General features: G+C 41.8%; 1 protein-coding gene across 6 annotated transcripts in view; it reads left to right on the top strand.

Moving 5' to 3' along the window:
- Nucleotides 1-5,479: 5,479 nt before the first annotated feature.
- The window catches only part of LOC115154265 (syntaxin-1A), a 56,874-nt gene continuing 47,613 nt past the window's right edge, over nt 5,480-14,740 (top strand). For 2 of the 6 annotated variants that reach the window (XM_029700310.1, XM_029700312.1), the window contains exon 1: nt 5,481-6,020. In XM_029700310.1, coding sequence (XP_029556170.1) covers nt 5,985-6,020 — 36 coding nt within the window. In that variant the 5' untranslated portion in view covers nt 5,481-5,984. Of the gene's footprint in view, nt 6,021-13,334; nt 13,647-13,890; nt 13,999-14,277; nt 14,451-14,740 lie in introns of all 6 variants that reach the window. The other 4 variants (XM_029700306.1, XM_029700308.1, XM_029700309.1 and 1 more) reach the window with 4 other exon arrangements.

Here is a 14,740-nt window from a genome sequence, read left to right as displayed (position 1 = left end):
TAAATTTGCATTTTGTTTTACTTATTATATATAAAAGTGAGTTCACTCTAGAATAAAAGTTAGCCAGATGTTTTCAGACCTAAACGTTACTTATTCTGAACTGTGTAGTATACCATTTTTTTTTTACAGTAAAACAAAAACTATAAGCTGCTATGCTGCTGTAAGCCTTATGATTAACCCCCTTTGTATTCAGTATTATATCAATGCTGATACATGCTAATAACCCAAGTGACATTCAATTCTCATGTGCTTCCATAAGCACGCCTTTTAAATAATTGATTTCTCTTAAATACATTAAACGTGTTGAAGCAGCACAAATTACATGGGATTGGTCATGCATTTTCTTACATCCAATACCATGAAGGCACATTTCAATTAATTTACTGTACACAATGTTACATTTTATTCTTTCTGTATAAGAGCAAGGCCTAGACCCCTATGGCTGCGTTTACACAGGCAGCCCAATTTTTATATTTTTTCCACTAATAGGTCTTTTGACCAATCACATCTGATCTTTTCACCTCAAAAGACCACTTAGTGAAAATTATAATTCACCTGGTCAAAAAATTATTTAACCCCCAACTTTAAAAGCCAAGTTGAATCATAGGGGAAAGGGATATCTAGTCAGTTGCACAACTGAAATGCATTCAACCTATGTGTCTTCCGCATTTAACCCAACCCCTCTGAAACAGAGAGGTGTGGGGGGCTGCCTGAATCTACGTCATTGGCGCCTGTTTGGGGTTAACTGCCTTGCCCAAGGGCAGAAAGGCAGACTTTTCCACCTTGCTGGCTTCAAACAAGAGACCTTTCGGTTACTGGCCCAACACTTACCCGCTAGGCTACCTGCCAATTTAGCGCCATATTGAACGTTAGCCTAATCAACCATTGCACTATTCTGCAATTCATTGAACACTGCAGAATCAAATCAACACAGTATATTTACAGTTGAAGTCAGAAGTTTACATACACTTAGGTTGGAGTCATTAAAACTAGTTTTTCAACCACTCCACAAATCTATTGTTAACAAACTATAATTTTGGCAAGTCGGTTAGGACATCTACTTTGTGCATGACACAAGTCATTTTTCCAACAATTGTTTAAAGACAGATTATTTCACTTAAAATTAACTGTATCACAATTCCAGTGGGTCAGAAGTTTACATACACTAAGTTGACTGTGCCTTTAAATAGCTTGGAAAATTCCAGAAAATGATGGCATGGCTTTAGAAGCTTCTGATAGGCTAATTGACATCATTTGAGTCAATTGTAGGTGTACCTGTGGATGTATTTCAAGGCCTACCTTCAAACTCAGTGCCTCTTTGCTTGACATCATAGGAAAATCAAAAGAAATTAGCCAAGACCTCAGAAAAAAAATTGTAGACCTCCACAAGTCTGGTTCATCCTTGGGAGAAATTTCCAAACGCATGAAGGTACCACGTTCATCTGTTCAAACAATAGTACGCAAGTATAAACACCATGGGACCACGCAGCCGTCATACCGCTCAGGAAGGAGACGCGTTCTGTCTCCTAGAGATGAACGTACTTTGGTGCGAAAAAGTGCAAATCAATCCCAGAACAACAACAAAGGACCTTATGAAGATGCTGGAGGAAACAGGTACAAAAGTATCTAAATCCACAGTAAAATGAGTCCTATATCGAAATAACCTGAAAGGCCACTCAGCAAGGAAGAAGCCACTGCTCCAAAACCATCATAAAAAAGCCAGACTCCGGTTTGCAACTGCACATGGGGACAAAGATTGTTTTTTGGAGAAATGTCCTCTGGTCTGATGAAACAAAAATATAACTATTTGGCCATTATGACAATCGTTATGTTTGGAGGAAAAAGGGGGAGGCTTGCAAGCCGAAGAACACCATCCCAACCGTGAAGCATGGGGGTGGCAGCATCATGTTGTGGGGGTGCTTTGCTGCAGGATGGACTGGTGCACTTCACAAAATAGATGGCATCATGAGGAAGAACAATTGTGGATATATTGAAGCAACATCTCAAGACATCAGTCTGGAAGTTGAACCTTGGTCGCAAATGGGTCTTCCAAATGGACAATGACCTCAAGCATACTTCTAAAGTTGTGGCAAAATGGCTTAAGGACAACAAAGTCAATGTATTGGAGTGGCCATCACAAAGCCCTGACCTCAATCCTATAGAACATTTGTGGGCAGAACTGAAAAAGCGTGTGCGAGCAAGGAGGCATACAAACCTGACTCAGTTACACCAGCTCTGTCAGGAGGAATGGGCCAAAATTCACCCAACTTATTGTCGGAAGCTTGTGGAAGGCTACCCGAAACATTTGACCCAAGTTAAACAATTTAAAAGCAATGCTGCCAAATACTAATTGAGTGTATGTAAACTTCTGACCCACTGGGAATGTGATGAAAGCAATAAAAGCTGAAAAAAATCACTGTCAACTATTATTCTGACATTTCACATTCTTAAAATAAAGTGGTGATCCTAACTGACCTAAGACAGGGAATTTTTACTAGGATTAAATGTCAGGAATTGTGGAAAAACTGAGTTTAAATGTGTTTGGCTAAGGTGTATGTAAACTTCTGACTTCATCTGTAAATGTTGCCGTGTTTTACATTTTTTTATTTTATTTCACCTTTATTTAACCAGGTAGGCCAGTTGAGAACAAGTTCTCCTTTACAACTGCGACCTGGCCAAGATGAAGCAAAGCAGTGCGACAAAAACAGAGTTTAAAAAATGTAACGTGATTGAATAAAACTATTTTTTTACTGCAATATAGGCCAACACATATACTTCTGTTCTTCACTGCACCAATTCCTACATTAGACAATTTCCATTTGAACAAAGTAAATATTTTCCAGTGAACAATAAGAAACACACATGGTACACTGCAGTCTTGTGATGGTGGAACAGCTCAACCTAATGCACCAGTAATCCCTATCATCAGCACCTATTACAGTATCATTAACCTTTCACCTCTATATTCTTAGGTTAGGCAGCTTTCATTAGCACACCTGGATCCAGCAAGAAAGGAAGTGGAAACCAATCAACAGGTGTTAAGTAAGGTCCCAATCATCCCATATCATTGCATTCAGTCTTCCCATGTGAATCCTATATGTTGGGTGAATAGAATGCCCTCCTATGCCTCTTTAGTGTCATTTTGCTAAATCTATTTCCTCCCTGTTTCAAGTTGATCAGAACAGACACTGCCATGACGACCAACAGCCATCTCCATCATCTTGCCCAAATCAATTTGTATTTGCCACATGCGCCGAACACAACAGGTGTAGACCTTACAGTGAAATGCTTACTTACAAGCCCTTAACTTCTTAAAGCATTGTTGGTTAAGAAAAAAAGTAAAAGTAAGTAAAAAATATAAAATAAAAGTAACAAATAATTAAACAGCAGCAGTAAATTAACAATAGTGAGGCTATATACAGGGGGTACCGGTACAGAGTCAATGTGCAGGGAGCACCGGTTAGTGGAGGTAATTGATGGCCTCCTCCTTCCTTATCTCCTCCTTTCTGATGCGCAGCTCCTCCTCTCTCAGGAGCTGGGGTTTGATGAAGTTGTCGAAGATGTTCTTGCTGTCAATCCCCAAGGCGGAAGATTGGCGTGCCTCCCTCGTTGGCTGAGATGAGGAGCTTCTAAGTAATGCCTCAATCGTATTTCTTCCTGTTCCCCAACACGTTGTATGCCCCGCTGATGTTGGAGAAGCAGCTCGTAGCCACCTCACTGCCTGCAGTTCTTGTCTGGGTGGTAGATGAAAGACTGCTTGTTGTAAGTAGTCTTGAACTAAGCTTACGTGGCGGTCGGAGACACCAAGGATTTCATAATATGCCGTTTTGCTTTTATACAGGGGCTCATAAGTGTTGCTGTTGCCATGAGCCCTCACAAATAACTGCTCATGAGACAGTCGCAAAATAAGGCTTGACTGTCTTTTGGACAATCTCACCGCACAGAGATCTTTTCTGCTTGTGCCTGGTTTGGGTTGTGGTGGCAGCCACGAGACTGTTTCTTCTCCAGCTTGAGGCAATAACATGGACCTATGTGTCAGTGAGGTGAACTTAGATAAAACCACCTGGAAGCCGTGTTTATCGAGTGGTTTTATATCCTCACTGTCAGACAAGTTATTCATCCACACAGACCCAAACTGTAATTCCCCCTCATCGCATTTCGATAAGGTTGTGGCAAAATACAACATCAAATCTACTGTCGGTGAGTCTGCTGAGGGACCTTGAGTTCTCAGTTTCTAAACTCTCATTACGCTTCGATCACACCGACAGCATCATTGCATTTTGGTACACCAGAATTACATTCATTTCCAATGAAACGCCTTGCAGTGTGTTAGGTGTGGTGCATAGGTTGGATTTATCGAACGTATGCCTCAAACTATGCATATACGACTTGACAGAAATGGTAGCAGAAAGTGAATGTTAAACTTTTGTTGCATACATATCCAGATGATGCATACTATTGTGCACAATGACGCTTCTAACACACCGACAGTGTTTTGCGCAAAATAGTATGCATCACTGTCAAGCCGTCTACGCATAGTTTGACGAATACATACGTTCGATAAAACCAAGTATGCACCACACCGGACACACTGCAACCTGCCTCTGCAAGGCAAACGCAGCGTTCCATTGGAAATGAATGTAATACTGGTTTATCAAATGCAATTCACTGTCGGTATGTTCGAAGCGTTAGGAATTGAGAGCCTGCAACGGTGTCCAGTTGCCGAGTCGGGCTGTATTATGGTAATTTTGAGCTTCACCAGACCGAGATTCTGTCAGCAAGCTTGGTTGCCCTCAATCCCCAGATGTGGCTGTTTATGATATTTTTTTTGAATTCTGTATGCTCCCTTATCAATTTTCAGACTGACCTCAGCCATGTTTGCAAGGAGCAAAGAACCACATTTCCGGTTACTCTGCAACAGGCCAATAAAAACCTAGGTATTTGAAAAGCGTATGGAAGTGGCCAATCAAATATAACAAACAGTTTGAGGAGCAGTGCATTACGTCATGGTAAATACGCAACATTTGTTTCAGCGGGGAATTTGATACAAAATATCCACAGGAAGACTTTCCAAACATGGGTCTGCTATCTCAGGAGGCCGTTCTGGCTAATGATTGAGTACTTGAACTCGCTAGTCGAACCGAGCGAGTGTGCTCGCGTACTCCCACTTGAAAAACTATTTTAAAAAATAAGTGTATACGTACTCAGAATATACTAAATTAATCTAAGACAACTCAAGAAATCTTTCACAAATTGACGTTTTTGCAGAGGAGATCTTAGTCCGCAATTTTACATCTAATGTTTGGTGCAGTATTTGTCAATGAAACAAATTGCATGAAAACGACTCGATTCCCGTTGAATGACAGACTTTATTGAAGAGTCCCTACTGTTGACCAATCACCGACGAAGTCCGAAACGAACAACAACGTCACAAAATGTCGTCATAATATATGCAGAGGCAAAAAGCCTGATAGGAACAGTGGAATAGAGATTCTAAGGGGAGGCATTTATTTGAAGTCCTGAGGAAGGTCAGGAAGGACGGCAGGAAGGGACTGAAGAGAGGAGGCTAATAAGACATTAAAAGTGCTAATCACACTTTCCTATTACCAGGAAACTGAAACCGTTGCGCATGTATTGCTACAGTGCGAGAGGGACAGAGCAAGACAGTTCTAGTATGACGGAGAGGGGGATACAGGAAATTAGTTTAAAGAGTATATTGAGTAGAATTGTATATATTTTTTCATTAGAGCAACGGTGCTGGCAGGTAGGGTTTAGTTTCTCCCTGTCTCTGGCCCACACTCCAGTACAGTAAGTGGAGGTAATGCACCATTATGTTGGATGCTAACCGCCGATAAACCCCACCCAAGAAGAAGAAGACAAAAATTTGGACGAGGACGCATGCGGTCGCCTTAACAGGAATAATTTTGCAATGAATTCCAACATAACGTCAACGGATCCATCGGACGACTGGGGTGACATAAGCGATGCAGAATTACTCGATGCACAGTCAGAGCATCTCGGTGAGTAACCCTTGATCATGGTTCTCAGTTCCATTACACATAAGTCATTGGACCAAGGCGTTTTCTGTATGGGGAAGTTTTGTTAAAGAGCCCGACTATGGAGCCAGATAGCTGCCAGAAGGTTGAACGTACATATCGTTAGGATCATAAGAAAATCCATATGTAAATTGTTAGGATCATAAGACAAGCCATGCGTGAAACACAACCATTAAATTAGATCTGTAAACGTATGACTATGAATTATTATTTTAAAAATGTTTTTTACCTTTCTTTAACTAGGCAAGTCAGTTAAGAACAAATTCTTATTAACTGCCTTGTTCAGGGGCAGAACGACGGATTTTTACCTTGTCAGCTTGGGGATTCGATCTTGCAACATTTCGGTTACTAGTCCAATGCTCTAACCACTACGTGAACATTAACAGTTAAATTCTTACTTTACATCTCCCTTTACTCTGTTACAATTTCTTTAATATATGTACAAACTTTTGTCAGGAATGTGGCATCTGCAAAGGACATGAACGAACGTAGCAAGTCGAAGTTAGCTAGTCAATCAAACAACTCTAGCCCAGATGTTATTTGCTTTGCAGCTTCCGGTTTCATTTCCAAAATAAAAGTCTATAGCTTGTTTTAGAATGGCACTTGATAATGACATTTTACCAGTAGATGACGTAGTGTAGGCTTGGGCCTTAAGTAAATGACTTGTGTGAGAATTATACTATAAAGACACAGAAGAGCCTTGTCTTGAATAACCGCCTGAGCTGCAAAATGAAAAGTAAATTATTTAGGCTTATTCAAATATCTAAATATGCCATGCTGTTATTTAATGTCCATATAATTTTACTATATATTTTTAAAGCCGCGTGGGGCTACTTTGGTGATCATGTAGCCTAATGAATTATACATTTTCCAGTATTTGGGAACAGAGACTGTAGGCCTTATATTAGGCATTTTGACTGTTGTATTTGAGAATTCCATTCTGTATGTAGGCTTGTTATTGCCATTTGCGTTGCACAACCCCATCACACAGAGGCTATATCCATATAAATAAATGAGACAAACATTTATTTTAATTTAGTCTTGGCTATAACCTGTCCTGAGTTAAATAGCCAAGGGGTCCCAAATGGTCAAGACTATCTATAGCCTATTCTTATTGCCAGATTTGCCAGATTTGTTTTCCCTATCAGCCACTGCATGTGCTTTTTCAACTATTTTGTTTAAAATGTATTTAGAGGCTATATTTAAGGGGAGGCCTATAAACACAAATGGAGTTCTAAAATTATTCCACAAGACACCATGACCCAAAATGATAGCCTAAATTGTAATGCCTACAAGTTGAAGGCCTCTTTTTATTTATTTGGATAGGCCTAAATTAAACATTGAATTATTAAAGTTATAGGCTAAAGAACTTGAATTTAGATAATTTTGAATACACACATGGATTTCTATTCTCTTTGATTTAGTTCCTATTGCAACTCAGACGAATTACAAAATGGATGGCATACTGAACTGAATGGATTAATTAAATATTCATATGTTGGAATGATGAGTTGCATGCATGTTCTGCACTTTTTTTGGCTTGTAGGCAAATATGCTTACATTGGGGTATAATGACTGTGCTTCATGGAGGGAATAGCCTATACGGAGACTACCTTAGACCACTGCAACAGAGTTATTGTGGAGTGTGGGGAATAAGCTTAGGCCAAGTCTGGTATAAGCTTATGTTTAACCTCTCCCTTGTTCATTTCAAAGTCCCTATGTTCATGACCCAATTTATATAAAACATGTACAATTATTTTAAATTCATATTAACCTCACCTACAGAATATGCTTTGGCAAGATTGAGTGATTAAATACATTTCAAAATATTAAATAAAACATTTGAGTGGCAAAGACTCCAGTGGTCATACATAATTCATAGATTCACCAAACATCTATTATTCTTCTGTTTCATTATGCCTGGTTTATACTACTGGTATTGATTGCAGACAGAGCCCAGAGAATGAGATGGTGCAATATTGAATTAGTCATATTTTGATAAGGTGCGTACATGGGGATGTCCACGTCACCCAGAGATATGTCCATGCTGTGGAGTTACACCTAGCGGACGGAAACTTCACTGTTGTATGGCATAATACAGCTAGTGCTATCTAGACTTAGACTTGCAAACAAATCCATTACATTAGCGACCTAAATGTGAAGTAATCTCAACTGAGAAGTGATAGAGAATGGAGACTTATCTTGAAAACGTGCAGGATACCTCTTTCCGGTTTTCCTGACTTCCGGGGTTTTAATACTGTGTTATGCTTATTCGCGTAGCACTCTTCATAGGCCGTTTGGTGTACGTTTTTTTTTGTTTGTTGGTAAGATGAAACTGCCAAAACTCTGAAAGGAATTATTGTAAATCAGAATTGCAACACAAGATTTGTTCAAGCCTAAAATGTTAGTCTGTAATCTTAACATGGCGTTTGTATGTTCACAGATTAAGTTTCACGTTTCATGCATGGCTTTTCATACGACCTTAACGATACGTACGTTCAACCTTTTGGCAGCTGTCTGGCTCCATAGCGATGCTCAAGCTAAATATTAACACACGTCACTTTGTGCATAAGGACCTCGTCTTTCATATCAGCGAGAAATCATTTTCATAAAACAAAAAACGGTTAAATTGATACACATCTTGATTGGGTTCCTGTTCCCACATGGCCATATCTCCATGTTACTGCACTCTGTTTATGGAAGATGAGGAGACCACCTGTTCTTATTATCAAGCACACTCTGAACATCTGTATGTAAGCATAACTCGGTGTCGTTTCATTGATGGAGGCATCCATAGCTGTGTGGATCTGTGAAAACTGCTACGGTAAGTGTACCTTTTTTATTTGAAGGATTCTTTCTCACTGATGAAAGATAAAGGCCATGTGTTTTGAAAGCCATTTCGCAAGTGATGATTGACGTTTCTAAACGTTAAAAGCAGCATTGGGATTGTAGTTCACATGAGCCGTGGGCGCTAATGGCTGAAAACTGTAGGGAGAAGGCAGAAAGAATGCCACCTAGAGTTTTGGAAACTACTTGGTGAGTAGCTAAATACAGCAGCATTAGTTGATCGTTTATTCTTTTCCGATTTGAGATTTTTGCTTGCATTGTCCAATGGGAAATCTATGGAATGGTGTTTGAATTTTCCTTGTAAATAAATTAGAGTATCTTAAGAAAATTTGATTGTTTTTCATACAGGTAACATTTTCGTAAGGACATTTCAAACCGTTATTGTTTTCTTTAGTCTTGTTTGATACTGACTTTTTAATGGTTGACTGGACGCCAATCGCATTGTATATTGAGAGACAAGGCATTACTAACCACTGATACCTGCCCAGGTGATGGGCCAAATTGTTTTTTTGCATTGAGGGACAGGAACGGGGGGGGGCACTGATCCTGTAATTAAAGGTCCAATGTAGCCGTTTTATATCAAAGTACCTTACTGTGATATTTAAATTATAATTGACATTTACTTTTTAGCAAAAAAATATATATCTCAAGATTTTTGCTGGGACTATCTGGCAGTGGTCTGAGTGGGGAGGGGGAAAACCTATAACTAGCCGTTATTGGCAGAGGTTTGGAACTGTAAAACAGTGTTTCCCAAACCTGATCCTCGACTACACCCAACAGTACACAGTTACGTTGTAGCCCTTGACAAACAACTCATTGAGGGCTAGATGATTAGTTGACAAGTTGAATCAGGGGTGCTTGTCCAGGGTTAAAATAAAAATGTGTATTGTTGGGGGTACTCGAGGACCAGGGTTGGGAAACACTGGTGTAAAAGACCAAGTATGGTAGCTGCAGTCTAATATGGCAACCAGAGTATAGGCGAGTGGGTGTATGAAAAGCGAATCAGCTAATTGGACAGATTGGTTTCCACTGAAGACCGTTTTGCTTTGCTGATTGGGCTGCACAAGGAGTCAATGAGCTGGCGACTAGTGCACCTGTTTCCGCGAGATAGTACTGCTACAAAGTTAAAGTGCTTGCCGACTCATTTTTTTAAATTATTATTTTTCATTTTAATAGTTTTTTTCACCCCAATTTCGTGGTATCCAATTGTCTCATCGTTGCAAATCCTGTACGTACTCGGGAGGCGAAGGTCGAGAGCAGGGCGTCCTCCGAAACAAAACCCAACCAAGCCACACTGCTTCTTGACACAATACCCACTTAACCAGGAAGCCAGCCACACCAATGTGTTGGGGCAGTGGTAGGCCTGATCACCGACAATGATGAGACAGTCTATAGGGAGGAGGTCAGAGACCTGGCCGTGTGGTGCCAGGACAACAACCTCTCCCTCAACGTGATCAAGACAAAGGAGATGATCATTGACTACAGGAAAAGGAGGGCCGAGCACGCCCCCATTCTCTTCGAGGGGGCTGTAGTGGAGCAGGTTGAGAGCTTAAAGTTCCTTGGTGTCCACATCACTAACGATCTGTCATGGTCCAACCACACCAAGACAGTTGTGAAGAGGACACGACAAAACCTATTCCCCCTCAGGAGACTGACAAGATTCGGCATGGGTCCCCAGATCCTCAAAGTTCTACAGCTGCATCACCACCTGGTATGGCAACTGCTTGGCCTCCGACCGCAGGGCACTACAGAGGGTAGTACGTCAGGCCCAGTACATGACTGGGGCCAAGCTTCCTGCCATTCAGGACCTCTATACCAGGAGGTGTTAGAGGAAGGCTGTAAAAATTGCCAAAGACTCCAACCACCCAAGTCATAGACTGTTCTCTCTGCTACCACACGGCAAGCTGTACTGGAGCACCAAGTCTAGGTCCAAAAGACTTAACAGCTTCTACCCCCAACCCATAAGACTCCTGAACAGCTAAACAAATGGCAGCTTCTACCCCCCCCCCCCCCCCCCCAACACACACACATTTTTACGCTGCTGCTACTCGCTGTTTATTATCTATGCATAGTCACTTTACCTTATTATCTATGCATAGTCACTTTACCTCCTACATACATTTACATATTACCTCAATTACCTCCACTAACCTGTGCCCCCGCACATTGACTCTGTACCGGTAGCCTCTGTATGTAGCCTTGTTACTGTTATTTTATTGTTGCTCTTTAATTATTTTTCAATTTTCTTTTTTTTTTCTTTTTGATTTATTTATTGTTTACTTCAGTTTATTTAGTAAATGCTGTCTTAACACTTTTTCTTAACTGCATTGTTGGTTAAGGGCTTTTAAGTAAGCATTTCACTGTAAGGTCTACACCTGTTGTGTTCGGCGCATGTGACAAATACAAATTGATTTGGGCAAGATGATGGAGATGGCTGTTGGTCGTCATGGCAGTGTCTGTTCTGATCAACTTGAAACGGGGAGGAAATGGATTTAGCAAAATGACACTAAAAAGGCATAGGAGGGCATTCTATTCACCCAACATATAGGAAGACTGAATGAAATGATTGGGACCTTACTTAACACCTGTTGATTGGTTTCCACTTCCTTTCTTGCTGGATCCAGGCGCACAATGGAAGAACTGTTCACATTTCAACTCAGCAAAAAATGAAACAACCATTTTTCAGGACCCTGTCTTTTCAAAGGTAATTCATAAAAATCCAAGTAACTTCACAGATCTTCATTGTAAAGGGTTTAAACACTGTTTCCCATGCTTGTTCAATGAACCATAAACAATTAATAAACATGCACCTGTGGAATGGTCGTTAAGAAACTAACAGCTTACAGACGGTAGGCAATTAAGGTCACAGTTATGAAAACTTAAGAGGCCTTTCTACTGACTCTGAAAAACACCAAAGAAAGATGCCCAGGGTCCCTGCTCATCTGGGTGAACGTGCCTTAGGCATGCTGCAAGGAGGCATGAGGACTGCAGATGTGACCAGGGCAATAAATTGCAATGTCCGTACTGTGAGACGCCTAAGACAGCGCTACAGGGAGACAGGATGGACAGCGGATCGTCCTCGCAGTGGCAGACCACGTTTAACAACACCTGCACAGGATCGGTACATCTGAACATCACACCTGCGGGACAGGTACAGGATGGCAACAACTGCCCAAGTTATAGCAGGAACGCACAATCCCTCCATCAGTGCTCAGACTGTCCGCAATAGGCTGAGAGAGGCTGGACTGAGGGCTTGTAGGCCTGTTGTAAGGCAGGTCCTCACCAGACATCACAGGCAACAACGTCGCCTATGGGCACAAACCCACCATCATTGGACCAGACAAGACTGGCAGAAAGTGCTCTTCACTGACGAGACGCTGTTTTGTCTCACCAGGGGTGATGGTCGGATTCGCGTTCATCATCGAAGGAATGAGAGTTAAACCGAGGCCTGTACTCTGGAGTGGGATCGATTTGGAGGTGGAGGGTTCGTCATGGTCTGGGGCGGTGTGTCACAGCATCATCGGACTGAGCTTGTCATTGCAGGCAATCTCAACACTGTGTGTTGCAGGGAAGACATCCTCCTCCCTCGTGGTACCCTTCCTACAGGCTGATCATTATCATTCACTCGTCTCGAAACGTGCAGCGGGAAAAAATACATGTCATTTAAATAGCGAATGGAGGACGTTTTTCCCGTGGTTCATTTTCATGCCAGCCAGGTACACTATACTCCTGTTGTAAAGATAAGCAATGTGCTTAATATTAGGAAAGTTGAGAAATAAATATAGTAGGCCTAGCCTATAGAAAGCTGATGGGATCCTCTTTATTAGAGGCCATCACTCTGTTTTCTCACGCAGTTGCATTGATTATAAAAATGTTGTGTAACATGAACTCATGCTCTCATGAAGTGTTTGATTCGATTTTAGATTACATTTGCGCTGATGTCAGAGTAATTTGAGGGACAATAGAGTGCTAAGTACCAGGCAGTTTATAAGTTTGGTAGGCTACCAATGACCATCAGCAGCATCAGAGCTTGGAGAAGCCTAATTACCATGACTAAACGGTCACGTGACAGCTGGTGTGGCGGTAATGCGGTCACATTAACAGCCCTACCCACAGCAACAACTCCTCCCTCATAATATACATACATACATGTACATACATGTACATACATACCGCCTGGTGATGTCACCAGGCAAGCCGAAACACCCGTCTACGCAAACAGGCTGCTTAGAAGCTCCTGTGTAGATTTTATTTTCAACCAGCAACTATCAGGAAATAGCACATCACATTTTTTCACACTTTCACAGTGTTTGTTTCATCAGCTGTTGTACAATATGATACAAAACAGAATTTTGACTGCACTGGGCCTTTTAACACTTCTTTCTTCACAAGGGTGCAGTTTCTAAATCTCTTTCATGTGACCACCTCTAGCCCCTCCTGACCGGTCAGCAGCAAAGCATTGTGTGTGTGTGTGTGTGTGTGTGTGTGTGTGTGTGTGTGTGTGTGTCAGGCCTTACCTCGCTCCCCTGTTTGAGAGGGTGAAGAACCGGAGCGCTGCCTTGTCTGTCCCCAACCAGAGCCCAATGGAGAGATTCCTTAAACGTCACCTCAGCGTTACACAGCTATGTGAGCAGTCTTGGTGTGAGATCAAAATGGCCTATGGGTTAATTAAGCCTAAAGTAAGGATGCTAGAGATGCAAAAGACAGAAGTGACATCTGGGGCCAGTATTCATCTTGCCAGAGGTAAGCAGCACGTTGCGCTTATGATGTGATTCCATATCTCCTCCCATTCTAAACTAGGCCCACCTTATGAGCCAATGCTGAATTAGAGAAGAGCTTTGGCACAGAGTACTTTCATGTTAGTCATTTTGTAACCTACACATGCATCCGCAGGGATTTATTCTATCGTTGATCTTTGCTTTCCATATAGATGTTATGGAGGAAACTAGTTATAACCCATGTCCTGACCTTGTATCTCTGTGTCCAGAGCTGGAGGTCAAACCAAATGTTGTGACTGTGGCTGCTGTCACCAGGGAGGACAGGGAGGCTCTGAAGCTAATCAACATGCTACAGATGGTCCCAGCTTTAGAGGCAGGTATGGTGGTACATTACTTGTATTTATTGAACCCTTATTTTACCAGGTAAGTTGACGGAACACATTCTCATTTACAGCAACAACCTGGGGAATAGTTACAGGGGAGAAGAGGGGGATGAATGAAGCTTGGGATGATTAGGTTACATTGCATATCCATGGTTTTTCAGAATGCCTGAATCCTGACAATCAGCCCAATCTTGAGCCCTCTGAAGAGGGAAATGTAAAATAACATTACCACAGGAGACTGCTGTCACAGAGTTGCATGTGTGTGTGTCCCAGGCCAGCTTGTGCGGGAGTTCCCAGTGTTTGGTGTGTTGGAAGGGATGTTCTTCATGGGTGTGGTTGATGAGCTGTATCGTAGTGACTCTGGGGAACTGGTCCTGAGTGAACTGAAGACCCGCAGTCACAACTCTCTGCCCCGCCCAGCCCAGACCAGGGGACACTCTCTACAGGTACACTACAGACAGTCAGACACTCTTATATTTCTCTCTGACCTCTTTGATCTTTCTCTCAGGCCTCCCTTCACTTTCTGGTCTCTGACCTTTCTCTGTAACCTCTCTCTCTCTCTCTGGTCTCTCTATCTCTGTTCTCTGACCTCCTATCTGGCTTTGACCTCTCTCTGAGCCCTCTCTCCGGTCTCCTTTATTTCTCCGTGTGGAGTCTGACCCCTATATAATCTATTTCTTTGATCCATCTCTCTCTCTCTATGACCTGTACCTCTGCCCCTCTCTCTCACTCTTCT

Source organism: Salmo trutta, chromosome 19 (genome assembly GCF_901001165.1).
Source record: "Salmo trutta chromosome 19, fSalTru1.1, whole genome shotgun sequence".
NCBI classification, from domain to species: Eukaryota; Metazoa; Chordata; class Actinopteri; order Salmoniformes; family Salmonidae; genus Salmo; species Salmo trutta.
The sequence above is the reverse complement of the archived record's forward strand: the minus strand, read 5'-3'. Positions and strand labels throughout refer to the sequence as shown.